This window comes from Salvelinus alpinus, chromosome 5, assembly GCF_045679555.1.
Source record: "Salvelinus alpinus chromosome 5, SLU_Salpinus.1, whole genome shotgun sequence".
NCBI lineage: Eukaryota > Metazoa > Chordata > Actinopteri > Salmoniformes > Salmonidae > Salvelinus > Salvelinus alpinus.
The window spans coordinates 3,806,027-3,833,319 of NC_092090.1; the positions used below are offsets into that span (position 1 = coordinate 3,806,027).

General features: G+C 54.5%; 1 protein-coding gene across 1 annotated transcript in view; it reads right to left on the reverse strand.

Annotated features, from left to right (window-relative positions):
* Positions 1 to 27,293, reverse strand: part of cep89 (centrosomal protein 89) — a 159,796-nt gene that overhangs the window by 101,096 nt on the left and 31,407 nt on the right. Inside the window, exons 10-18 of the mRNA XM_071400389.1 lie at positions 26,539 to 26,681; positions 24,778 to 24,828; positions 21,844 to 21,927; positions 17,961 to 18,064; positions 16,934 to 17,049; positions 14,702 to 14,882; positions 11,354 to 11,521; positions 8,811 to 8,952; positions 6,814 to 6,903 (exon numbers count right to left, since the gene is read on the reverse strand). Of these exons, the coding sequence (XP_071256490.1) occupies positions 6,814 to 6,903; positions 8,811 to 8,952; positions 11,354 to 11,521; positions 14,702 to 14,882; positions 16,934 to 17,049; positions 17,961 to 18,064; positions 21,844 to 21,927; positions 24,778 to 24,828; positions 26,539 to 26,681 (1,079 nt within the window). The remainder of the gene's footprint in view (positions 1 to 6,813; positions 6,904 to 8,810; positions 8,953 to 11,353; positions 11,522 to 14,701; positions 14,883 to 16,933; positions 17,050 to 17,960; positions 18,065 to 21,843; positions 21,928 to 24,777; positions 24,829 to 26,538; positions 26,682 to 27,293) is intronic.

Genomic DNA, 27,293 nt, shown 5'->3' on the forward strand with positions numbered 1-27,293 from the left:
ATGGTAGTCAGGGCTCGCCTCGGGGATTGAAGTGTTGGGGGCTCGAGGATGGTAGTCAGGGCTCGCCTCGGGGATTAGAGTGTTGGGGGCTCGGGGATGGTAGTCAGGGCTCGCCTCGGGGATTAGAGTGTTGGGGGCTCGGGGATGGTAGTCAGGGCTCGCCTCGGGGATTAGAGTGTTGGGGGCTCGGGGATGGTTGTCGGGGACTCGGGGATGGTTGTCGGGGACTCGGGGATGGTTGTCGGGGACTCGGGGATGGTTGTCGGGGACTCGGGAATGGTTGTCGGGGACTCGGGGATGGTTGTCGGGGCTCGCCTCGGGATTAGAGTGTTGGGGGCTCGGTGATGGTAGTCAGGGCTCGCCTCGGGGATTAGAGTGTTGGGGGCTCGGGGATGGTAGTCAGGGCTCGCCTCGGGGATTAGAGTGTTGGGGGCTCGGGGATGGTAGTCAGGGCTCGCCTCGGGGATTAGAGTGTTGGGGGCTCGGGGATGGTAGTCAGGGCACGCCTCGGGGATTAGAGTGTTGGAGGCTCGGGGATGGTAGTCAGGGCTCGCCTCGTGGATTACAGTGTCGGGGGCTCGGGGATGGTTGTCGGGGGCTCGGGGATGGTAGTCAGGGCTCGCCTCGGGATTAGAGTGTCGGGGGCTCGGGGATGGTAGTCAGGGCTCGCCTCGGGATTAGAGTGTCGGGGGCTCGGGGATGGTAGTCAGGGCTCGCCTCGGGGATTAGAGTGTCGGGGGCTCGGGGATGGTAGTCAGGGCTCGCCTCGGGATTAGCGTGTTGGGGGCTCGGGGATGGTAGTCAGGGCTCGCCTCGGGGATTAGAGTGTCGGGGGCTCGGGGATGGTAGTCAGGGCTCGCCTCGTGGATTAGAGTGTCGGGGGCTCGGGGATGGTAGTCAGGGCTCGCCTCGGGATTAGCGTGTTGGGGGCTCGGGGATGGTAGTCAGGGCTCACCTCGGGATTAGAGTGTCGGGGGCTCAGGGATGGTTGTCGGGGACTCGGGGATGGTTGTCGGGGACTCGGGGATGGTTGTCGGGGACACGGGGATGGTTGTCGGGGACTCTGGGATGGTTGTCGAGGACTCGGGGATGGTTGTCGGGGACTCGGGGATGGTTGTCGGGGACTCGGGGATGGTTGTCGGGGACTCGGGGATGGTTGTCGTGGCTCGCCTCGGGATTAGAGTGTTGGGGGCTCGGGGATGGTAGTCAGGGCTCGCCTCGGGGATTAGAGTGTTGGGGGCTCGGGGATGGTAGTCAGGGCTCGCCTCGGGGATTAGAGTGTCGGGGGCTCGGGGATGGTAGTCAGGGCTCGCCTCGTGGATTAGAGTGTCGGGGGCTCGGGGATGGTAGTCAGGGCTCGCCTCGGGATTAGCGTGTTGGGGGCTCGGGGATGGTAGTCAGGGCTCACCTCGGGATTAGAGTGTCGGGGGCTCAGGGATGGTTGTCGGGGACTCGGGGATGGTTGTCGGGGACTCGGGGATGGTTGTCGGGGACACGGGGATGGTTGTCGGGGACTCTGGGATGGTTGTCGAGGACTCGGGGATGGTTGTCGGGGACTCGGGGATGGTTGTCGGGGACTCGGGGATGGTTGTCGGGGACTCGGGGATGGTTGTCGTGGCTCGCCTCGGGATTAGAGTGTTGGGGGCTCGGGGATGGTAGTCAGGGCTCGCCTCGGGGATTAGAGTGTTGGGGGCTCGGGGATGGTAGTCAGGGCTCGCCTCGGGGATTGAAGTGTTGGGGGCTCGAGGATGGTAGTCAGGGCTCGCCTCGGGGATTAGAGTGTTGGGGGCTCGGGGATGGTAGTCAGGGCTCGCCTCGGGGATTAGAGTGTTGGGGGCTCGGGGATGGTAGTCAGGGCTCGCCTCGGGGATTAGAGTGTTGGGGGCTCGGAGATGGTAGTCAGGGCTCGCCTCGGGGATTAGAGTGTTGGGGGCTCGGGGATGGTAGTCAGGGCTCGCCTCGGGGATTAGAGTGTTGGGGGCTCGGGGATGGAGGTCAGGGCTCGCCTCGGGATTAGAGTGTCGGGGGCTCGTGGATGGTAGTCAGGGCTCGCCTCGGGGATTAGAGTGTCGGGGGCTCGGGGATGGTAGTCAGGGCTCGCCTTGTGGATTACAGTGTCGGGGGCTCGGGATGGTTGTCGGGGACTCGGGGATGGTAGTCAGGGCTCGCCTCGGGATTAGAGTGTCAGGGGCTCGGGGATGGTAGTCAGGGCTCGCCTCGGGATTAGCGTGTTGGGGGCTCGGGGATGGTAGTCAGGGCTCACCTCGGGATTAGAGTGTCTGGGGCTCGGGGATGGTTGTCGGGGACTCGGGGATGGTTGTCGGGGACTCGGGGATGGTTGTCGGGGACACGGGGATGGTTGTCGGAGACTCTGGGATGGTTGTCGGGGACTCGGGGATGGTTGTCGGGGACTCGGGGATGGTTGTCGGGGACTCGGGGATGGTTGTCGGGGACTCAGGGATGGTTGTCGGGGACTCGGGGATGGTTGTCGGGGCTCGCCTCGGGATTAGAGTGTTGGGGGCTCGGGATGGTAGTCAGGGCTCACCTCGGGATTAGAGTGTCGGGGGCTCGGGGATGGTTGTCGGGGACTCGGGGATGGTTGTCGGGGACTCGGGGATGGTTGTCGGGGACTCGGGGATGGTTGTCGGGGACTCGGGAATGGTTGTCGGGGACTCGGGGATGGTTGTCGGGGCTCGCCTCGGGATTAGAGTGTTGGGGGCTCGGTGATGGTAGTCAGGGCTCGCCTCGGGGATTAGAGTGTTGGGGGCTCGGGGATGGTAGTCAGGGCTCGCCTCGGGGATTAGAGTGTTGGGGGCTCGGGGATGGTAGTCAGGGCTCGCCTCGGGGATTAGAGTGTTGGGGGCTCGGGGATGGTAGTCAGGGCTCGCCTCGGGGATTAGAGTGTTGGGGGCTCGGGGATGGTAGTCAGGGCTCGCCTCGGGGATTAGAGTGTTGGAGGCTCGGGGATGGTAGTCAGGGCTCGCCTCGTGGATTACAGTGTCGGGGGCTCGGGGATGGTTGTCGGGGGCTCGGGGATGGTAGTCAGGGCTCGCCTCGGGATTAGAGTGTCGGGGGCTCGGGGATGGTAGTCAGGGCTCGCCTCGGGATTAGAGTGTCGGGGGCTCGGGGATGGTAGTCAGGGCTCGCCTCGGGGATTAGAGTGTCGGGGGCTCGGGGATGGTAGTCAGGGCTCGCCTCGGGATTAGCGTGTTGGGGGCTCGGGGATGGTAGTCAGGGCTCGCCTCGGGGATTAGAGTGTCGGGGGCTCGGGGATGGTAGTCAGGGCTCGCCTCGTGGATTAGAGTGTCGGGGGCTCGGGGATGGTCGTCAGGGCTCGCCTCGGGATTAGCGTGTTGGGGGCTCGGGGATGGTAGTCAGGGCTCACCTCGGGATTAGAGTGTCGGGGGCTCAGGGATGGTTGTCGGGGACTCGGGGATGGTTGTCGGGGACTCGGGGATGGTTGTCGGGGACACGGGGATGGTTGTCGGGGACTCGGGGATGGTTGTCGGGGACTCGGGGATGGTTGTCCGGGACTCGGGGATGGTTGTCGGGGACTCGGGGATGGTTGTCGGGGACTCGGGGATGGTTGTCGTGGCTCGCCTCGGGATTAGAGTGTTGGGGGCTCGGGGATGGTAGTCAGGGCTCGCCTCGGGGATTAGAGTGTTGGGGGCTCGGGGATGGTAGTCAGGGCTCGCCTCGGGGATTGAAGTGTTGGGGGCTCGAGGATGGTAGTCAGGGCTCGCCTCGGGGATTAGAGTGTTGGGGGCTCGGGGATGGTAGTCAGGGCTCGCCTCGGGGATTAGAGTGTTGGGGGCTCGGGGATGGTAGTCAGGGCTCGCCTCGGGGATTAGAGTGTCGGGGGCTCGGGGATGGTTGTCGGGGACTCGGGGATGGTTGTCGGGGACTCGGGGATGGTTGTCGGGGACTCGGGGATGGTTGTCGGGGACTCGGGAATGGTTGTCGGGGACTCGGGGATGGTTGTCGGGGCTCGCCTCGGGATTAGAGTGTTGGGGGCTCGGTGATGGTAGTCAGGGCTCGCCTCGGGGATTAGAGTGTTGGGGGCTCGGGGATGGTAGTCAGGGCTCGCCTCGGGGATTAGAGTGTCGGGGGCTCGGGGATGGTAGTCAGGGCTCGCCTCGGGGATTGAAGTGTTGGGGGCTCGAGGATGGTAGTCAGGGCTCGCCTCGGGGATTAGAGTGTTGGGGGCTCGGGGATGGTAGTCAGGGCTCGCCTCGGGGATTAGAGTGTTGGGGGCTCGGGGATGGTAGTCAGGGCTCGCCTCGGGGATTAGAGTGTTGGGGGCTCGGGGATGGTTGTCGGGGACTCGGGGATGGTTGTCGGGGACTCGGGGATGGTTGTCGGGGACTCGGGGATGGTTGTCGGGGACTCGGGAATGGTTGTCGGGGACTCGGGGATGGTTGTCGGGGCTCGCCTCGGGATTAGAGTGTTGGGGGCTCGGTGATGGTAGTCAGGGCTCGCCTCGGGGATTAGAGTGTTGGGGGCTCGGGGATGGTAGTCAGGGCTCGCCTCGGGGATTAGAGTGTTGGGGGCTCGGGGATGGTAGTCAGGGCTCGCCTCGGGGATTAGAGTGTTGGGGGCTCGGGGATGGTAGTCAGGGCTCGCCTCGGGGATTAGAGTGTTGGAGGCTCGGGGATGGTAGTCAGGGCTCGCCTCGTGGATTACAGTGTCGGGGGCTCGGGGATGGTTGTCGGGGGCTCGGGGATGGTAGTCAGGGCTCGCCTCGGGATTAGAGTGTCGGGGGCTCGGGGATGGTAGTCAGGGCTCGCCTCGGGATTAGAGTGTCGGGGGCTCGGGGATGGTAGTCAGGGCTCGCCTCGGGGATTAGAGTGTCGGGGGCTCGGGGATGGTAGTCAGGGCTCGCCTCGGGATTAGCGTGTTGGGGGCTCGGGGATGGTAGTCAGGGCTCGCCTCGGGGATTAGAGTGTCGGGGGCTCGGGGATGGTAGTCAGGGCTCGCCTCGTGGATTAGAGTGTCGGGGGCTCGGGGATGGTAGTCAGGGCTCGCCTCGGGATTAGCGTGTTGGGGGCTCGGGGATGGTAGTCAGGGCTCACCTCGGGATTAGAGTGTCGGGGGCTCAGGGATGGTTGTCGGGGACTCGGGGATGGTTGTCGGGGACTCGGGGATGGTTGTCGGGGACACGGGGATGGTTGTCGGGGACTCTGGGATGGTTGTCGAGGACTCGGGAATGGTTGTCGGGGACTCGGGGATGGTTGTCGGGGACTCGGGGATGGTTGTCGGGGACTCGGGGATGGTTGTCGTGGCTCGCCTCGGGATTAGAGTGTTGGGGGCTCGGGGATGGTAGTCAGGGCTCGCCTCGGGGATTAGAGTGTTGGGGGCTCGGGGATGGTAGTCAGGGCTCGCCTCGGGGATTGAAGTGTTGGGGGCTCGAGGATGGTAGTCAGGGCTCGCCTCGGGGATTAGAGTGTTGGGGGCTCGGGGATGGTAGTCAGGGCTCGCCTCGGGGATTAGAGTGTTGGGGGCTCGGGGATGGTAGTCAGGGCTCGCCTCGGGGATTAGAGTGTTGGGGGCTCGGAGATGGTAGTCAGGGCTCGCCTCGGGGATTAGAGTGTTGGGGGCTCGGGGATGGTAGTCAGGGCTCGCCTCGGGGATTAGAGTGTTGGGGGCTCGGGGATGGTAGTCAGGGCTCGCCTCGGGATTAGAGTGTCGGGGGCTCGTGGATGGTAGTCAGGGCTCGCCTCGGGGATTAGAGTGTCGGGGGCTCGGGGATGGTAGTCAGGGCTCGCCTTGTGGATTACAGTGTCGGGGGCTCGGGATGGTTGTCGGGGGCTCAGGGATGGTAGTCAGGGCTCGCCTCGGGATTAGAGTGTCAGGGGCTCGGGGATGGTAGTCAGGGCTCGCCTCGGGATTAGCGTGTTGGGGGCTCGGGGATGGTAGTCAGGGCTCACCTCGGGATTAGAGTGTCGGGGGCTCGGGGATGGTTGTCGGGGACTCGGGGATGGTTGTCGGGGACTCGGGGATGGTTGTCGGGGACACGGGGATGGTTGTCGGGGACTCTGGGATGGTTGTCGGGGACTCGGGGATGGTTGTCGGGGACTCGGGGATGGTTGTCGGGGACTCGGGGATGGTTGTCGGGGCTCGCCTCGGGATTAGAGTGTTGGGGGCTCGGGGATGGTAGTCAGGGCTCGCCTCGGGGATTAGAGTGTTGGGGGCTCGGGGATGGTAGTCAGGTTCACCTCGGGGATTAGAGTGTTGGGGGCTCGGGGATGGTAGTCAGGGCTCGCCTCGGGGATTAGAGTGTTGGGGGCTCGGGGAAAGGTAGTCAGGGCTCGCCTCGGGGATTAGAGTGTTGGGGGCTCGGGGATGGTAGTCAGGGCTCGCCTCGGGGATTAGAGTGTTGGGGGCTCGGGGATGGTAGTCAGGGCTCGCCTCGGGGATTAGAGTGTTGGGGGCTCGGGGATGGTAGTCAGGGCTCGCCTCGGGATTAGAGTGTCGGGGGCTCGGGGATGGTAGTCAGGGCTCGACTCGTGGATTAGAGTGTCGGGGGCTCGGGGATGGTAGTCAGGGCTCGCCTCGGGATTAGAGTGTCGGGGGCTCGGGGATGGTAGTCAGGGCTCGACTCGTGGATTAGAGTGTCGGGGGCGCGGGGATGGTAGTCAGGGCTCGCCTCGGGATTAGAGTGTCGGGGGCTCGGGGATGGTTGTCGGGGACTCGGGGATGGTTGTCGGGGACTCGGGGATGGTTGTCGGGGACTCGGGGATGGTTGTCGGGGACTCGGGATGGTTGTCGGGGGCTCAGAGTTAGTGTGTCAGGGTGGGGTTGTGGCTGCCTTACCTTGACCTTCTCTTGAAGCTTTCCGAGACGCACGGTGTCCTCCACAATCCTGCTGATCACCCCCTGCTTGTCCTGCTCCAGGGACGAGGCCTGAGGAGGGAGAGAGGAGACAGGGAGGGTTACGGATCTGGGAGAGGAGTGGAGGAGGAGAGGGAGAGGGGGGAGGGAGGGAGGGAGGGAGGGAGGGAGGGAGGGAGGGAGGGAGGGAGGGAGGGAGGGAGGAATGAGGAGAGGAGGGAGGGAGGGAGGGATGAGGAGGGAGGGAGAGCGAGAGAGGGATGAGGAGAGGAGATAGAGAGAGGGAGAGAGAGAGAGAGAGAGAGGGATGAGGAGAGGAGATAGAGAGAGGGAGAGAGAGAGAGATGAGGAGAGGGAAGGAGGGATGAGGAGTGAGAGGGAGGAATGAGGGGAGGAATGAGGGGAGGGAAGGAGGGATGAGGAAAGAGAGGGAGGAATGAGGGGAGGGATGAGGAGAGAGAGAGGGAAGGATGAGGAGAGGGAGGGAGGGAGGATGAGGGGAGGGATGAGGGGAGGGAGGGAGATAGGTTCATTAAAGCAGTGGACCAGTAACAAGATAAGTGGCCCCATCACATTATGTTAACCAGCTACCCCCTCGTAACAGCCCTCCACAGAGTAGTCAGTCTGTAACAGCCCTCCACAGAGTAGTCAGTCTGTAACAGCCCTCCACAGAGTAGTCAGTCTGTAACAGCCCTCCACAGAGTAGTCAGTCTGTAACAGCCCTCCACAGAGTAGTCAGTCTGTAACAGCCCTCCACAGAGTAGTCAGTCTGTAACAGCCCTCCACAGAGTAGTCAGTCTGTAACAGCCCTCCACAGAGTAGTCAGTCTGTAACAGCCCTCCACAGAGTAGTCAGTCTGTAACAGCCCTCCACAGAGTAGTCAGTCTGTAACAGCCCTCCACAGAGTAGTCAGTCTGTAACAGCCCTCCACAGAGTAGTCAGTCAGTCTGTAACAGCCCTCCACAGAGTAGTCAGTCTGTAACAGCCCTCCACAGAGTAGTCAGTCTGTAACAGCCCTCCACAGAGTAGTCAGTCTGTAACAGCCCTCCACTGAGTAGTCAGTCTGTAACAGCCCTCCACAGAGTAGTCAGGCTCTCCAGAGGGTAGTGAGGTCTGCACAACGCATCACCGGGGGCAAACTACCTGCCCTCCAGGACACCTACACCACCCGATGTCACAGGAAGGCCATAAAGATCATCAAGGACAACAACCACCCGAGCCACTGCCTGTTCACCCCGCTATCATCCAGAAGGCGAGGTCAGTACAGGTGCATCCAAGCAGGGACCGAGAGACTGAAAAACAGCTTCTATCTCAAGGCCATCAGACTGTTAAACAGCCACCACTAACATTTAGCGGCCGCTGCCAACATACTGACTCAGCTCCAGCCACTTTAATAATGGGAATTAATGGAAATTATGTAAAAATGTACCACTAGCCACTTTAAACAATGCCACTTAATATAATGTTTACATACCCTACATTACTCATCTCATATGTATATACTGTACTCTATACCATCTACTGCATCTTGCCATCTTTATGTAATACATGTACCACTAGCCACTTTAAACTATGCCACTTTATGTTTACATACCCTACAGTACTCATCTCATATGTATATACCGTACTCTATACCATCTACTGCATCTTGCCTATGCCGTCTGTACCATCACTCATTCATATATCTTTATGTACATATTCTTTATCCCTTTACACTTGTGTGTATAAGGTAGTAGTTGTGGAATTGTTAGGTTAGATTACTTGTTAGATATTACTGTACTGTCGGAACTAGAAGCACAAGCATTTCGCTACACTCGCATTAACATCTGCTAACCATGTGTATGTGACAAATAAAATTTGATTTGATTTGGATGGCGGGAAATGTTTTACTTTTAAACTCGGACTAAACAGAGATCCTAGTTCTAGGTCCCAGGAAACAAAGAGCCCTCACTAATTAATGTGATGTGTGTGTATTATACCATGTATACTAGCTGGTCTCTCTCCTGTGTGGTCTTCTCAGCCAGAGCTACGATAGAGGACAGGTAGTGATGGGCTCTCATCTCCTTCTCTAGAGAGTCATCAACTTGTTGCTTCAACAGGCCTATACGCCTCTGGGCCTTCCTGAGAGAGAGAGAGAGAGAGAAACAGAGAGAGCGAGAGAGAGACAGAGAGAGAGACAGAGAGAGAGAGACAGAGAGAGTGAGAGAGACAGAGACAGAGACAGAGACAGAGAGAGAGAGAGAGAGAGACAGAGACAGAGACAGAGACAGAGACAGAGAGAGAGAGAGAGAGGCAGAGAGAGAGAGAGAGAGAGAGAGAGAGGCAGAGAGAGAGAGAGAGAGAGAGAGAGAGAGAGAGAGAGAGAGAGAGAGAGAGAGAGAGGGAGAGAGAGAGAGAGGCAGAGACAGAGAGAGAGAGCGGTAGAGAGAGAGAGAGCGGTCGAGAGAGAGAGAGAGAGGAGGGAAGGGGGAGGTAGAGAGAGAGAGAGAGAGAGAGAGAGAGCGAGAGAGAGACAGAGAGACAGAGACAGAGAGAGAGAGGTAGAGAGAGAGAGAGAGAGATAGAGGTAGAGAGAGAGAGAGAGAGAGAGAGAGAGAGAGAGAGAGAGAGAGAGAGAGAGAGAGAGAGAGAGAGAGAGAGAGAGAGAGAGAGAGAGAGAGAGAGAGAGAGAGAGAGAGAGGGCATTGTGTTGATCACAGGAATACATTTCTAACACCTTGCAGAGAGATTCCCACATTGAGATTGAGGGCTGTCAGTTCACTGTTCCAGGGAGCTAACAGCTGTTCCCTCAGAGTCTCCAGATACATACAGCAACTACCCTCTGTTACCGCATGCCAACTGGCTCCCTATTCCCTATATAGTGCACTACTTTAGACCAGAGTCCTATGGCTCCCTATTCCCTATATAGGCACTACTTTAGACCAGAGTCCTATGGCACCCTATTCCCTACATAGTGCACTACTTTAGACCAGAGCCCTAGGGAATAGGGTGCCATTTGAGACACAGCCTCTGTTAGCATGTTAGGTTAGGGTCAGGGTCAGAGGTCAGGGTCTGTGTACCTGTTAGCATGTCGAGACCCCTCCAGCTCAGCCTCCAGACTCTTGATGTCTGCAGCGAGGTTAGGGTCAGGGGTCAGAGGTCAGGGTCTGAGTACCTGTTAGCATGTCGAGACCCCTCCAGTTCAGTCTCCAGACTCTTGATGTCTGCAGTAAGGTTAGGGTCAGGGGTCAGGTCAGAGGTCAGGGTCTGTGTACCTGTTAGCATGTCGAGACCCCTCCAGCTCAGCCTCCAGACTCTTGATGTCTGCAGCGAGGTTAGGGTCAGGGATCAGAGGTCAGGGTCTGAGTACCTGTTAGCATGTCGAGACCCCTCCAGTTCAGTCTCCAGACTCTTGATGTCTGCAGTAAGGTTAGGGTCAGGGGTCAGGTCAGAGGTCAGGGTCTGTGTACCTGTTAGCATGTCGAGACCCCTCCAGTTCAGCCTCCAGACTCTTGATGTCTGCAGCGAGGTTAGGGTCAGGGGTCAGAGGTCAGGGTCTGAGTACCTGTTAGCATGTCGAGACCCCTCCAGTTCAGCCTCCAGACTCTTGATGTCTGCAGCGAGGTTAGGGTCAGGGGTCAGGTCAGAGGTCAGGGTCTCAGTACCTGTTAGCATGTCGAGACCCCTCCAGTTCAGCCTCCAGACTCTTGATGTCAGCAGTGAGGTTAGGGTCAGGGGTCAGAGGTCAGGGTCTCAGTACCTGTTAGCATGTCGAGACTCCTCCAGCTCAGCCTCCAGACTCTTGATGTCAGCAGTGAGGTTAGGGTCAGGGTTCAGAGGTCAGGGTCTCAGTACCTGTTAGCATGTTGAGACTCCTCCAGCTCAGCCTCCAGACTCTTGATGTCAGCAGTGAGGTTAGGGTCAGGGGTCAGAGGTCAGGGTCTCAGTACCTGTTAGCATGTCGAGACCCCTCCAGTTCAGCCTCCAGACTCTTGATGTCTGCAGTGAGGTTAGGGTCAGGGGTCAGGTCAGAGGTCAGGGTCTGTGTACCTGTTAGCATGTCGAGACACCTCCAGCTCAGCCTCCAGACTCTTGATGTCTGCAGCGAGGTTAGGGTCAGAGGTCAGGTCAGGGTCTGTGTACCTGTTAGCATGTCGAGACACCTCCAGCGCAGCCTCCAGACTCTTGATGTCAGCAGTGAGGTTAGGGTCAGGGTTGGGGTCAGAGGTCAGGGTCTGAGTACCTGTTAGCATGTCGAGACTCCTCCAGCTCAGCCTCCAGACTCTTGATGTCTGCAGTGAGGTTAGGGTCAGGGTTCAGGTCAGGGTTAGAGGTCTCAGTACCTGTTAGCATGTCGAGACCCCTCCAGCTCAGCCTCCAGACTCTTGATGTCAGCAGCGAGGTTAGGGTCAGGGTTCAGGTCAGGGTTAGAGGTCTCAGTACCTGTTAGCATGTCGAGACCCCTCCAGTTCAGCCTCCAGACTCTTGATGTCTGCAGCGAGGTTAGGGTCAGGGTTCAGGTCAGGGTTAGAGGTCTCAGTACCTGTTAGCATGTCGAGACACCTCCAGTTCAGCCTCCAGACTCTTGATGTCTGCAGCGAGGTTGGTCTTGTCCAACAGCAGACTGTTCTTCTCCGTCTGTAGACCAGTCACTCTCTGCTGCAGCTCCTCTAGCTCAGTCTGCTGACGGCCTGAATCAGCCTCCAGCTGGCTACAGTAGGGAACACACACACACACACACACACACACATAAATACATTACAGACACACAACAGGAGTGTAGCTGACATTTTGAGGCCACGTCTGACGTAAAGCTCTTCAACACTATGAGGAAAACATACAGGCTTCCTTAGAACATAGCTGGGACTTCTCTGATGAATTACACGTTTTGAAGGAGACCGTCTCGTCTCGGTATAAAAACACTTACAAGGTGCAGTCATTTATCTAAGAGCAGAAACTAGGACAGGAGTCTGTCCAGCAGAAACTAGGACAGGAGTCCGTCCAGCAGAAACTAGGACAGGAGTCTGTCCAGCAGAAACTAGGACAGGAGTCTGTCCAGCAGAAACTAGGACAGGAGTCTGTCCAGCAGAAACTAGGACAGGAGTCTGTCCAGCAGAAACTAGGACAGGAGTCTGTCCAGCAGAAACTAGGACAGGAGTCTGTCCAGCAGAAACTAGGACAGGAGTCCGTCCAGCAGAAACTAGGACAGGAGTCTGTCCAGCAGAAACTAGGACAGGAGTCTGTCCAGCAGAAACTAGGACAGGAGTCTGTCCAGCAGAACAGTCATGTGATCTGTCTGTCCAGCAGAACAGTCATGTGATCTGTCTGTCCAGCAGAATAGTCATGTGATCTGTCTGTCCAGCAGAACAGTCATGTGATCTGTCTGTCCAGCAGAATAGTCATGTGATCTGTCTGTCCAGCAGAATAGTCATGTGATCTGTCTGTCCAGCTGTAGGTACTGGTGTGAAAAGGAACTTCTGACAGCATGTCATATACTGTCTCTGTGCGATACAGTGCCTTGCTGCATTACAACCTGTAATTAAAATGGATTTTTATTTGAATTTCATGTAATGGACATACACAAAATAGTCCAAATTAGTCAAGTGCAAAAAAAAAAGAATTGTTTAAAAAAAATGGAAAAGTGGTGCGTGCATATGTATTCACCCCCTTTGCTATGAAGCCCCTAAATAAGATCTGGTGCAACCAATTACCTTCAGAAGTCACATAATTAGTTAAATATTGTCAACCTGTGTGCAATCTAAGTGTCACATGATCTCGGTATATTTACACCTGTTCTGAAAGGCCCCAGAGTCTGCAACACCACCAAGCAAGCGGCACCATGAAGACCAAGGAGCTCTCCCAACAGGTCAGGGACAAATTGTGGAGAAGTACAGATCAGGGTTATAAAATTATATCTGAAACTTTGAAAATCCCACGGAGCACCATTAAATCCATTATTAACCAATGGAAAGAATATGGCACCACAACTAACCTGCCAAGAGAGGGCCGCCCACCAAAACTCACAGACCAGGCAAGGAGGGCATTAATCATAGAGGCAACAAAGAGACCAAAGATAACCCTGAAGGAGCTGCAAAGCTCCACAGCGGAGATTGGAGTATCTGTCCATAGGACCACTTTGAGCCATACACTCCACAGAGCTGGACTTTACGGAAGACTGGCCAGAAAAAAGCCATTGCTTTAAGAAAAAAATAAGCAAACACGTTTGGTGTTCGCCAAAAGGCATGTGGGAGACTCACAAACATATGGAAGAAGTTACTCTGGTCAGATGAGACTAAAATTTAACTTTTTGGCCATCAAGGAAAACGCTATGTCTGGTGCAAACCTAACACCTCTGATCATCCCGGGAACACCATCATGCTGTGGGGATGTTTTTCACCAGCAGGGACTGGGAAACTGGTCACTGTTTGAGTCAGTGTATTTACAACTAGTTACCGTTTGAGTCTGTCAGTATCTATCTGCCGTTTGAGTCTGTCAGTATCTATCTGCCGTTTGAGTCAGTCAGTATCTATCTGCCGTTTGAGTCTGTCAGTATCTATCTGCCGTTTGAGTCAGTCAGTATCTATCTGCCGTTTGAGTCAGTCAGTATCTATCTGCTGTTTGAGTCAGTCAGTATCTATCTGCTGTTTGAGTCAGTCAGTATCTATCTGCTGTTTGAGTCAGTCAGTATCTATCTGCTGTTTGAGTCAGTCAGTATCTATCTGCTGTCTGAGTCAGTCAGTATCTATCTGCTGTTTGAGTCAGTCAGTATCTATCTGCTGTTTGAGTCAGTCAGTATCTATCTGCTGTTTGAGTCAGTCAGTATCTATCTGCTGTTTGAGTCAGTCAGTATCTATCTGCTGTTTGAGTCAGTCAGTATCTATCTGCTGTTTGAGTCAGTCAGTATCTATCTGCTGTCTGAGTCAGTCAGTATCTATCTGCTGTTTGTTACTGTCAGTATCTATCTGCTGTTTGAGTCAGTCAGTATCTATCTGCTGTTTGAGTCAGTCAGTATCCATCTGCTGTTTGAGTCAGTCAGTATCCATCTGCTGTTTGAGTCTGTCAGTATCTATCTGCTGTTTGAGTCAGTCAGTATCTATCTGCTGTTTGAGTCAGTCAGTATCTATTTGCTGTCTGAGTCAGTATCTATCTGCTGTTTGAGTCAGTCAGTATCTATCTGCTGTTTGAGTCAGTCAGTATCTATCTGCTGTTTGAGTCAGTCAGTACCTATCTGCTGTTTGAGTCAGTCAGTATCTATCTGCTGTTTGAGTCAGTCAGTATCTATCTGCTGTTTGAGTCAGTCAGTATCTATCTGCTGTCTGAGTCAGTCAGTATCTATCTGCTGTTTGAGTCAGTCAGTATCTATCTGCTGTTTGAGTCAGTCAGTATCTATCTGCTGTCTGAGTCAGTCAGTATCTATCTGCTGTCTGAGTCTGTCAGTATCTATCTGCTGTTTGAGTCAGTCAGTATATATCTGCTGTCTGAGTCAGTCAGTATCTATCTGCTGTCTGAGTCAGTATCTATCTGCTGTTTGAGTCTGTCAGTATCTATCTGCTGTTTGAGTCAGTATCTATCTGCTGTCTGAGTCAGTATCTATCTGCTGTCTGAGTCAGTCAGTATCTATCTGCTGTTTGAGTCAGTCAGTATCTATCTGCTGTCTGAGTCAGTCAGTATCTATCTGCTGTTTGAGTCAGTCAGTATCTATCTGCTGTTTGAGTCTGTCAGTATCTATCTGCGGTCTGAGTCAGTATCTATCTGCTGTCTGAGTCAGTATCTATCTGCTGTCTGAGTCAGTCAGTATCTATCTGCTGTTTGAGTCAGTCAGTATCTATCTGCTGTCTGAGTCTGTCAGTATCTATCTGCGGTCTGAGTCAGTGTATTTATAACTAGCTACCGTTTGAGTTTGGTGGCGATGGCGTGGTGTTCGTCCCAGCTGACAGCATTCTCCAGACTGCACCGTGCCTGGAGGTGATCTGTCTGCAGAGTGTGGAGCTCTCTCCTCGTTACCTCCAGCTCCCCCTCCAGCCGCTGCTTCTCTGCCTCCAGCAACATCAGCTGCTTACACACCTTAGAGACTGGAGAGGAGGGAGGAGAGGAGAGGAGGGAGGGAGGGAGGGAGGAGAGGGGGGAGGAGAGGAGGGAGGAGAGGAGGGAGGGAGGGAGGAGAGGAGAGAGGGAGGAGGGGAGAGAGAGGGAGAGGGATGGAGGGAGGAGGGGAGAGAGAGGGAGAGGGATGGAGGGAGGGAGGAGAGATGGAGGGGGGAGGAGAGGAGAGATGGAGGGAGGGAGAACAGTTCATGGAGATAACTTTCAACTCTGAAGACTTCTACCATTCACCTCCAGCAGGGTGAAGACTTCTACCATTCACCTCCAGCAGGGTGAAGACTTCTACCATTCACCTCCAGCAGCGTGAAGACTTCTACCATTCACCTCCAGCAGGGTGAAGACTTCTACCATTCACCTCCAGCAGGGTGAAGACTTCTACCATTTACCTCCAGCAGGGTGAAGACTTCTACCATTCACCTCCAGCGGGGTGAAGACTTCTACCACTCACCTCCAGCAGGGTGAATACTTCTACCACACACCTCCAGCGGGGTGAAGACTTCTACCAGACACCTCCAGCGGGGTGAAGACTTCTACCAGACACCTCCAGCGGGGTGAAGACTTCTACCAGACACCTCCAGCAGGGTGAATACTTCTACCACACACCTCCAGCGGGGTGAATCCTTCTACCATTCACCTCCAGCGGGGTGAATACTTCTACCATTCACCTCCAGCGGGGTGAAAACTTCAACCATACACCTCCAGCAGGGTGAAGACTTCTACCATACACCTCCAGCAGGGTGAAGACTCCTACCAGACACCTCCAGCAGGGTGAAGACTTCTACCAGACACCTCCAGCAGGGTGAAGACTTCTACCATACACCTCCAGCAGGGTGAAGACTTCTACCATACACCTCCAGCAGGGTGAAGACTTCTACCATTCACCTCCAGCAGGGTGAAGACTTCTACCATACACCTCCAGCAGGGTGAAGACTTCTACCAGACACCTCCAGCAGGGTGAAGACTTCTACCAGACACCTCCAGCGGGGTGAAGACTTCTACCATACACCTCCAGCAGGGTGAAGACTTCTACCAGACACCTCCAGCAGGGTGAAGACTTCTACCAGACACCTCCAGCAGGGTGAAGACTTCTACCAGACACCTCCAGCGGGGTGAAGACTTCTACCATACACCTCCAGCAGGGTGAAGACTTCTACCAGACACCTCCAGCGGGGTGAAGACTTCTACCAGACACCTCCAGCAGGGTGAATACTTCTACCAGACACCTCCAGCAGGGTGAAGACTTCTACCAGACACCTCCAGCAGGGTGAAGACTTCTACCAGACACCTCCAGCAGGGTGAAGACTTCTACCAGACACCTCCAGCAGGGTGAAGACTTCTACCAGACACCTCCAGCAGGGTGAAGACTTCTACCATACACCTCCAGCAGGGTGAAGACTTCTACCAGACACCTCCAGCAGGGTGAAGACTTCTACCAGACACCTCCAGCAGGGTGAAGACTTCTACCAGACACCTCCAGCAGGGTGAAAAACTCTACCATTCACCTCCAGCAGGGTTTGATACAGCATTAATATGAATGTGTAGAACGTAGAAACAGAATGTAGCTAGTTTCTATAGTAGAATCTGAAAGAGGGAGGCTCAGGGGTGATTACTGGTGTCTGTCCCTACCTTCAGGGGGGGGAGAGGGAGGAGGGGGGAGAGAAGAGGGAGGCTCAGGGGTGATTACTGGTGTCTGTCCCTACCTACCCTCAGGGGGGGGGGAGGAGAGGAGGGGGGAGAGAGGGAGGCTCAGGGGTGATTACTGGTGTCCCTCCCTACCTTCAGGGGGGGGAGGGAGGAGAGGAGGGGGGAGAGGAGAGGAGAGGGAGGCTCAGGGGTGATTACTGGTGTCCCTCCCTACCTTCAGGGGGGGGGAGGGAGGAGAGGAGGGGGGAGAGGAGAGGAGAGGGAGGCTCAGGGGTGATTACTGGTGTCCCTCCCTACCTTCAGGGGGGGGGGAGGGAGGAGAGGATGGGGGAGAGGAGAGGGAGGCTCAGGGGTGATTACTGGTGTCCCTCCCTACCTTCAGTCAAATGTCTCCCATGACTGTCCTTAGCCTTAGTATGTTGCACCTCCAGCTGCTCTATCAGGACCTGGTTCTCCTGAAGTACCAGACGGGCCTGCTCCTGGAGCTGCCTCCTGGGGAGGGGGAGGAGGGGGAATAGAGGAGGAGGGGAGAGAAGAGGGAGGAGAGGAGGGGGGAGAGAAGAGGGAGGAGAGGAGGGGGGAGAGAAAAGTGTCAAGACAGTGTCTCCTCTTTCTCACACACACACAAAGAGACAGACAGACAAACAGACAAACAGACACACACAGTGACAGACAGAGAGACAGACACAGTACTCACCACTCCTTGTGGCTGACTCCTCCTGACAGACACAGTACTCACCACTCCTTGTGGCTGACTCCTCCAGACAGAGAGACACAGTACTCACCACTCCTTGTGGCTGACTCCTCCAGACAGAGACACAGTACTCACCACTCCTTGTGGCTGACTCCTCCTGACAGAGAGACACAGTACTCACCACTCCTTGTGGCTGACTCCTCCAGACAGAGAGACACAGTACTCACCACTCCTTGTGGCTGACTCCTCCTGACAGACACAGTACTCACCACTCCTTGTGGCTGACTCCTCCTGACAGAGACACAGTACTCACCACTCCTTGTGGCTGACTCCTACAGACAGAGACACAGTACTCACCACTCCTTGTGGCTGACTCATACAGACAGACACAGTACTCACCACTCCTTGTGGCTGACTCCTCCAGACAGAGACACAGTACTCACCACTCCTTGTGGCTGACTCCTCCAGACAGAGAGACAGTACTCACCACTCTTTGTGGCTGATTCCTCCTGACAGACAGACACAGTACTCACCACTCCTTGTGGCTGACTCATCCAGACAGACAGACACAGTACTCACCACTCCTTGTGGCTGACTCCTCCTGACAGAGAGACAGTACTCACCACTCCTTGTGGCTGACTCATCCAGACAGAGAGACAGTACTCACCACTCCTTGTGGCTGACTCATACAGACAGACACAGTACTCACCACTCCTTGTGGCTGACTCCTCCTGTCTGTTTCAGGTCCTGGTGTAGTTTCTGGTTCTCCTGCACCACCTCCTCCACACGGACCCGGAACCTTCTCAACTCCTCCTAGACACAACCAATCAATCAATCAATCAATCAATTACCCTGGATAACAAACACTACCTGGACAGGTCTCAGAGATCAGTCTAGCAGCTATCCTAACAGAGTCACTGGTGTTTCCTGCTTTAAATTTGGCTTATAATCAGGAATCAGGATGATAGAGTTATGGTCAAATTTGCCCTCCAAATGGACGGTAAATCACTTAGTTTGGGACACCAACTAAGTGAAAAATGGCCAGCAAAGAGGAGACCAGGCCTCTATCAGTTCAGCCAAGAAGAGACCAGGCCTCTATCAGTTCAGCCAAGAGGAGACCAGGCCTCTATCAGTTCAGCCAAGAGGAAACCAGGCCTCTATCAGTTCAGCCAAGAGGAAACCAGGCCTCTATCAGTTCAGCCAAGAGGAGACCAGGCCTCTATCAGTTCAGCCAAGAAGAGCCCAGGTCTCTATCAGTTCAGCCAAGAGGAGACCAGGCCTCTATCAGTTCAGCCAAGAGGAGACCAGGCCTCTATCAGTTCAGCCAAGAGGAGACCAGGCCTCTATCAGTTCAGCCAAGAGGAGACCAGGCCTCTATCAGTTCAGCCAAGAGGAGACCAGATCTCTATCAGTTCAGCCAAGAAGAGACCAGGCCTATATCAGTTCAGCCAAGAGGAGACCAGGCCTCGATCAGTTCAGCCAAGAGGAGACCAGGCCTCTATCAGTTTAGTGGGACATAGTTGAGCCCATCTCAACCAGAGCCTGGGTAGACCAGGCCTCTATCAGTTTAGTGGGACATAGTTGAGGCCATCACAACCAGAGTCTGGGTAGACCAGGCCTCTCTCAGTTTAGTGGGACATAGTTGAGCCCACAACCAGAGCCTGGGTAGACCAGGACTCTCTCAGTTTAGTGGGACATAGTTGAGTCCATCTCAACCAGAGCCTGGGTAGACCAGGCCTCTATCAGTTTAGTGGGACATAGTTGAGCCCATCTCAACCAGAGCCTGGGTAGACCAGGCCTCTATCAGTTTAGTGGGACATAGTTGAGCCCATCTCAACCAGAGCCTGGGTAGACCAGGCCTCTATCAGTTTAGTGGGACATAGTTGAGCCCATCTCAACCAGAGCCTGGGTAGACCAGGCCTCTATCAGTTTAGTGGGACATAGTTGAGCCCATCTCAACCAGAGCCTGGGGAGACCAGGCCTCTATCAGTTTAGTGGGACATAGTTGAGCCCATCTCAACCAGAGCCTGGGTAGACCAGGCCTCTATCAGTTTAGTGGGACATAGTTGAGCCCATCTCAACCAGAGCCTGGGTAGAAAAGGCCTCTATCAGTTTAGTGGGACATAGTTGAGCCCATCTCAACCAGAGCCTGGGTAGACCAGGCCTCTATCAGTTTAGTGGGACATAGTTGAGCCCATCTCAACAAGAGCCTGGGTAGACCAGGCCTCTATCAGTTTAGTGAGACATAGTTGAGCCCATCTCAACCAGAGCCTGGGTAGACCAGGCCTCTATCAGTTCAGCCAAGAGGAGACCAGGCCTCGATCAGTTCAGCCAAGAGGAGACCAGGCCTCTATCAGTTTAGTGGGACATAGTTGAGCCCATCTCAACCAGAGCCTGGGTAGACCAGGCCTCTATCAGTTTAGTGGGACATAGTGGAGCCCATCTCAACCAGAGCCTGGGTAGACCAGGCCTCTATCAGTTTAGTGGGACATAGTTGAGTCCATCTCAACCAGAGCCTGGGTAGACCAGGCCTCTATCAGTTTAGTGGGACATAGTTGAGCCCATCTCAACCAGAGCCTGGGTAGACCAGGCCTCTATCAGTTTAGTGGGACATAGTTGAGCCCATCTCAACCAGAGCCTGGGTAGACCAGGCCTCTATCAGTTTAGTGGGACATAGTTGAGCCCATCTCAACCAGAGCCTGGGTAGACCAGGCCTCTATCAGTTTAGTGGGACATAGTTGAGCCCATCTCAACCAGAGCCTGGGTAGACCAGGCCTCTATCAGTTTAGTGGGACATAGTTGAGCCCATCTCAACCAGAGCCTGGGTAGACCAGGCCTCTATCAGTTTAGTGGGACATAGTTGAGCCCATCTCAACCAGAGCCTGGGTAGACCAGGCCTCTATCAGTTTAGTGGGACATAGTTGAGCCCATCTCAACCAGAGCCTGGGTAGACCAGGCCTCTATCAGTTTAGTGGGACATAGTTGAGCCCATCTCAACCAGAGCCTGGGTAGACCAGGCCTCTATCAGTTTAGTGGGACATAGTTGAGCCCATCTCAACCAGAGCCTGGGTAGACCAGGCCTCTCTCTATCAGTTTAGTGGGACAGAGTTGAGCCCATCTCAACCAGAGCCTGGGTAGACCAGGCCTCTATCAGTTTAGTGGGACATAGTTGAGCCCATCTCAACCAGAGCCTGGGTAGACCAGGCCTCTATCAGTTTAGTGGGACATAGTTTAGTCCATCTCAACCAGAGCCTGGGTAGACCAGGCCTCTATCAGTTTAGTGGGACATAGTTTAGTCCATCTCAACCAGAGCCTGGGTAGACCAGGCCTCTATCAGTTTAGTGGGACATAGTTGAGGCCATCTCAACCAGAGCCTGGGTAGACCAGGCCTCTATCAGTTTAGTGGGACATAGTTGAGCCCATCTCAACCAGAGTCTGGGTAGACCAGGCCTCTATCAGTTTAGTGAGACATAGTTGAGCCCATCTCAACCAGAGCCTGGGTAGACCAGGCCTCTATCAGTTTAGTGGGACATAGTTGAGCCCATCTCAACCAGAGTCTGGGTAGACCAGGCCTCTATCAGTTTAGTGGGACATAGTTGAGCCCATCTCAACCAGAGCCTGGGTAGACCAGGCCTCTATCAGTTTAGTGGGACATAGTTGAGCCCATCTCAACCAGAGCCTGGGTAGACCAGGCCTCTATCAGTTTAGTGGGACATAGTTGAGCCCATCTCAACCAGAGCCTGGGTAGACCAGGCCTCTATCAGTTTAGTGGGACATAGTTGAGCCCATCTCAACCAGAGCCTGGGTAGACCAGGCCTCTATCAGTTTAGTGGGACATAGTACAGTCCATCTCAACCAGAGTCTGGGTAGACCAGGCCTCTATCAGTTTAGTGGGACATAGTTGAGTCCATCTCAACCAGAGCCTGGGTAGACCAGGCCTCTATCAGTTTAGTGGGACATAGTTGAGCCCATCTCAACCAGAGCCTGGGTAGACCAGGCCTCTATCAGTTTAGTGGGACATAGTTGAGCCCATCTCAACCAGAGTCTGGGTAGACCAGGCCTCTATCAGTTTAGTGGGACATAGTTGAGGCCATCTCAACCAGATCCTGGGTAGACCAGGCCTCTCTCTCTCAGTTTAGTGGGACATAGTTGAGCCCATCTCAACCAGAGCCTGGGTAGACCAGGCCTCTATCAGTTTAGTGGGACATAGTTGAGCCCATCTCAACCAGAGCCTGGGTAGACCAGGCCTCTATCAGTTTAGTGGGACATAGTTGAGCCCATCTCAACCAGAGCCTGGGTAGACCAGGCCTCTAGCAGTTTAACTCATTTTCATTGGATGTCTTCACCCCACACTTTAATATACTGGCTGAGCATGATGTGTTTTCATTGGCTCTTAACTCTCTTGTGTTTCTCTTTTAAATAGACCATAACACATTTGAAAAGCATCAAGATATTAACAAGAGGATAACACTAATAAAAAACACACAAAGAAATGTACGCAAACACACACACACACACACACACACACACACACACACACACACACACACACACACACACACACACACACACACACACACTCTCTCTCTTACCTCCGAGGCCTGCAGGAGAGCATCTTCCTCAGTGAGCCGGTCTTCATAAGCCAGCAACAATGGAGATAAATACTTCATGTCCAGCTGAAAGACAGAACGGATCGAAACAGACGTTAGAGTTTAGACGTCACACCCTGGTTTCCAGGACAGATTCAGCCTCATCACACCCAGCGCTGGTTTCCAGGACAGATCCAGCCTCATCACACCCAGCGCTGGTTTCCAGGACACAGATCCAGCCTCATCACACCCAGCGCTGGTTTCTAGGACAGATCCAGCCTCATCACACCCAGCGCTGGTTTCCAGGACACAGATCCAGCCTCATCACACCCAGCGCTGGTTTCTAGGACAGATCCAGCCTCATCACACCCAGCGCTGGTTTCTAGGACAGATCCAGCCTCATCACACCCAGCGCTGGTTTCCAGGACACAGATCCAGCCTCATCACACCCAGCGCTGGTTTCCAGGACACAGATTCAGCCTCATCACACCCAGCGCTGGTTTCCAGGACAGATCCAGCCTCATCACACCCAGCGCTGGTTTCCAGGACACAGATCCAGCCTCATCACACCCAGCGCTGGTTTCCAGGACAGATTCAGCCTCATCACACCCAGCGCTGGTTTCTAGGACAGATTCAGCCTCATCACATCCAGCACTGGTTTCCAGGACAGATCCAGCCTCATCACACCCAGCGCTGGTTTCCAGGACAGATCCAGCCTCATCACACCCAGCGCTGGTTTCTAGGACAGATTCAGCCTCATCACACCCAGCGCTGGTTTCCAGGACAGATTCAGCCTCATCACATCCAGCACTGGTTTCCAGGACAGATCCAGCCTCATCACACCCAGCGCTGGTTTCTAGGACAGATTCAGCCTCATCACACCCAGCGCTGGTTTCCAGGACAGATTCAGCCTCATCACATCCAGCACTGGTTTCCAGGACAGATCCAGCCTCATCACATCCAGCACTGGTTTCCAGGACAGATTCAGCCTCATCACACCCAGCGCTGGTTTCCAGGACAGATTCAGCCTCATCACATCCAGCACTGGTTTCCAGGACAGATCCAGCCTCATCACACCCAGCGCTGGTTTCTAGGACAGATTCAGCCTCATCACACCCAGCGCTGGTTTCTAGGACAGATCCAGCCTCATCACACCCAGCGCTGGTTTCCAGGACAGATTCAGCCTCATCACACCCAGCGCTGGTTTCCAGGACAGATTCAGCCTCATCACACCCAGCGCTGGTTTCCAGGACAGATCCAGCCTCATCACATCCAGCACTGGTTTCCAGGACAGATTCAGCCTCATCACACCCAGCGCTGGTTTCCAGGACAGATCCAGCCTCATCACACCCAGCGCTGGTTTCCAGGACAGATCCAGCCTCATCACATCCAGCACTGGTTTCTAGGACAGATTCAGCCTCGTCACACCCAGCGCTGGTTTCTAGGACAGATTCAGCCTCATCACATCCAGCACTGGTTTCTAGGACAGATTCAGCCTCATCACACCCAGCGCTGGTTTCCAGGACAGATTCAGCCTCATCGTGGACTGACAAGCAAACTCAATGGAGAATCTCAATCTGTGTCCGGGAACCACTGAGGAACACTAAGGAACGCTAAAGATCGCTAAGGAACGCTAAAGATCGCTAAGGAACGCTAAAGATCGCTAAGGAACGCTAAAGATCGCTAAGGAACGCTAAAGATCGCTAAGGAACGCTAAAGATCGCTAAGGAACGCTAAAGATCGCTAAGGAACGCTAAAGATCGCTAAGGAACGCTAAAGATCGCTAAGGGCTCAGACATACTAATAGTATTTTCTGGCCGATAGTAATTAGCACCTTTGAACGTAATTTGCGAACCAATTGCGCACCGATTTTACATGTAGAATCGCGTGAAACTTGTTGGCAGTCAGATGTCTACAGTGAGCGGTCCCTTAAAACACAACGCTCTGAATTGAACGGCAGACGAACGCTAGATCCACATTCGCTGCGAAAAGTGCGAGACTTAAAAGCCCAGTTCAGATAAGATGAGACAACGCGACAGTCTGAAGGAGTTTTAGAACCAAGTTTGTTTGATCTCAAACGGTCCGGTTTTAAAACGTCTCATGTCGACGGCTGGAGTTTCCGAGATTCAACAGGTCAGCTGGTTTTATCTAATCTCGTCTCACGTCGTCGGTTGTCTCTGAACTGGGCATTAAGGATTGCGAAGGATAGCAATCGGCTCGCAAATTAAGTTCAGAGGTGCTAAGTATTTTCGGCCAGCAAACGCTAGTGGGGTGTCTCAGCTCTAAGGATCGCCAGGGATCGCTAAGGGTCGCCAGGGATCGCTAGGGATAGCTAGGGATCGCCAGGGATCGCTAGGGATCGCTAAGGGTCGCCAGGGATCGCTAAGGGTCGCCAGGGATAGCTAAGGATCGCTAAGGGTCGCCAGGGATCGCTACGGGTCGCCAGGGATCGCTACGGGTCGCCAGGGATCGCTACGGGTCGCCAGGGATCGCTAAGGGTCGCCAGGGATCGCTAAGGATCGCCAGGGATCGCTACGGGTCGCCAGGGATCGCTAAGGGTTGCCAGGGATCGCTAAGGGTCGCCAGGGATAGCTAAGGATCGCTAAGGGTCGCCAGGGATCGCTACGGGTCGCCAGGGATCGCTACGGGTCGCTACGGGTCGCCAGGGATCGCTACGGGTCGCCAGGGATCGCTAAGGGTCGCCAGGGATCGCTAAGGGTCGCCAGGGATCGCTAAGGATCGCTAAGGGTCGCCAGGGATAGCTAAGGATCGCCAGGGATAGCTAGGGATCGCCAGGGATAGCTAGGGATCGCCAGGGATAGCTAGGGATCACCATGGATAGCTAAGGATCGGGCTCATAATTCACTGGTATACATAGCAGAAGACAATGCCAATGTTTCTAGAGGAGGAATCCATGAGAATGTCTGAGTGACTGACCAGCCAGGGTGGAGCAGATCCTTTAAGTGGAAGGCCATGGGTCCTGGAGCTCTGAAAGACATGGAGGGAAAACATTATTATTACATTACCAGAACACTACTTTAGACCAGAGCACTACTTTAGACCAGAGCCGTATGACAGGGAGCACTACTTTAGACCAGAGCACTACTTTAGACCAGAGCACTACTTTAGACCAGAGCCGTATGACCAGAGCACTACTTTAGACCAGAGCACTACTTCAGACCAGAGCACTACTTCAGACCAGAGCACTACTTTAGACCAGAGCACTACTTTAGACCAGAGCACTACTTTAGACCAGAGCCGTATGACCAGAGCACTACTTTAGACCAGAGCCGTATGGCCAGAGCACTACTTTAGACCAGAGCACTACTTTAGACCAGAGCCGTATGGCCAGAGCACTACTTCAGACCAGAGCACTTCAGACCAGAGCCTTATTACCAGAGCACTACTTCAGACCAGAGCACTACTTTAGACCAGAGCACTACTTCAGACCAGAGCACTACTTCAGACCAGAGCACTACTTCAGACCAGAGCACTACTTTAGACCAGAGCACTACTTTAGACCAGAGCACTACTTTAGACCAGAGCACTACTTTAGACCAGAGCACTACTTCAGACCAGAGCACTACTTCAGACCAGAGCACTACTTCAGACCAGAGCACTACTTTAGACCAGAGCACTACTTTAGACCAGAGCACTACTTTAGACCAGAGCACTACTTTAGACCAGAGCACTACTTTAGACCAGAGCACTACTTTAGACCAGAGCACTACTTTAGACCAGAGCACTACTTCAGACCAGAGCACTACTTTAGACCAGAGCACTACTTTAGACCAGAGCACTACTTCAGACCAGAGCACTACTTCAGACCAGAGCACTACTTCAGACCAGAGCACTACTTCAGACCAGAGCACTACTTTAGACCAGAGCACTACTTCAGACCAGAGCACTACTTCAGACCAGAGCACTACTTTAGACCAGAGCACTACTTTAGACCAGAGCCTTATGGTTGTGGAGGGTATAGAATGCTCCTGAGCTCAAATTGCTTGGTAAAGCCCCGCCTTATCTCAGCTCGCTGGTCACCATAGCAGCAGCCACCCGTAGCGCTGCAGCAGGTATATCTCTCTAGTCACCCCCAAAACCAATTCTTCCTTTGGCCGCCCTCTCCTTCCAGTTCTCTGCTGCCAATGACTGGAACGAACTACAAAAATCTCTGAAACTGGAAACACTTATCTCCCTCACTAGCTTTAAGCACCAGCTGTCAGAGCAGCTCACAGATCACTGCACCTGTACATAACCCATCTGTAAACAGCCCATCTATAATTTAGCCCGAACAACTACCTCTTCCCCATACTGTATTTATTTATTTATTTATCTTTATTTATTTTGCTCCTTTGCACCCCAGTATCTCTACTTGCACACTCATCTTCTGCACATCTATCACTCCAGTGTTTAATTGCTATATTGTATTTACCTCGCCACCATGGCCTATTTATTGCCTTACCTCCCTTATCTCACCTCATTTGCTCACATTGTATATAGATTTTCCTACTGTATTATTGACTGTATGTTTGTTTACTCCATGTGTAACTCTGTGTTGTTGTTTGTGTCGAACTGCTTTGCTTTATCTTGGCCAGGTCGCAATTGTAAATGAGAACTTCTCAACTAGCCCTACCTGGTTAAATAAAGGTGAAATAAAAAAAATAAAAATGTGAGTCTGATACAAATAGGTATAGTTACCTCTTCTTTTCCCAGGGGTCTGAAGCGTGTCTGGTACCGGCTGAGCTCCACGTTGAGGCGATGGACGGTCATCTTCAGGCTGTCGGTCTCGTCGACCAGCTCCTGGGCTTGCTGCCTCAGACTCAGCAGTTCTGCCTGCTCACCTGCAGGGGGAGCTACAGTCAGTGTCTGGTCCACACAGGAAGTACAATGCAGAACACCTATTATCCAGGTTACATCCAGAGATCCGGTTGATAACAAAACTGAGAAATCATAAGAGCTGGCTTCCATAGCCGGGTTGTAGGTCCCCCTGTCTCCCCCCTACCCTACTCCCCCGTCTCTCCCGGCCCCCGTCTCTCCCCCCCCGTCTCTCATGGTCCCCTGTCTCCCCCTCCCCTACTCCCCTCCCGTCTCTCACGGCCCCTGTCTCCCCCTCCCCTACTCCCCTCCCGTCTCTCACGGCCCCTGTCTCCCCGTCCCCTACTCCCCTCCCGTCTCTCACGGCCCCTGTCTCCCCCTCCCCTACTCCCACCCCGTCTCTCACGGCCCCTGTCTCCCCCTCCCCTACTCCCACCCCGTCTCTCACGGCCCCTGTCTCCCCCTCCCCTACTCCCCTCCCGTCTCTCACGGCCCCTGTCTCCCCCTCCCCTACTCCCACCCCGTCTCTCACGGCCCCTGTCTCCCCCTCCCCTACTCCCACCCCGTCTCTCACGGCCCCTGTCTCCCCCTCCCCTACTCCCACCCCGTCTCTCACGGCCCCCGTCTCTCCCCTCCTG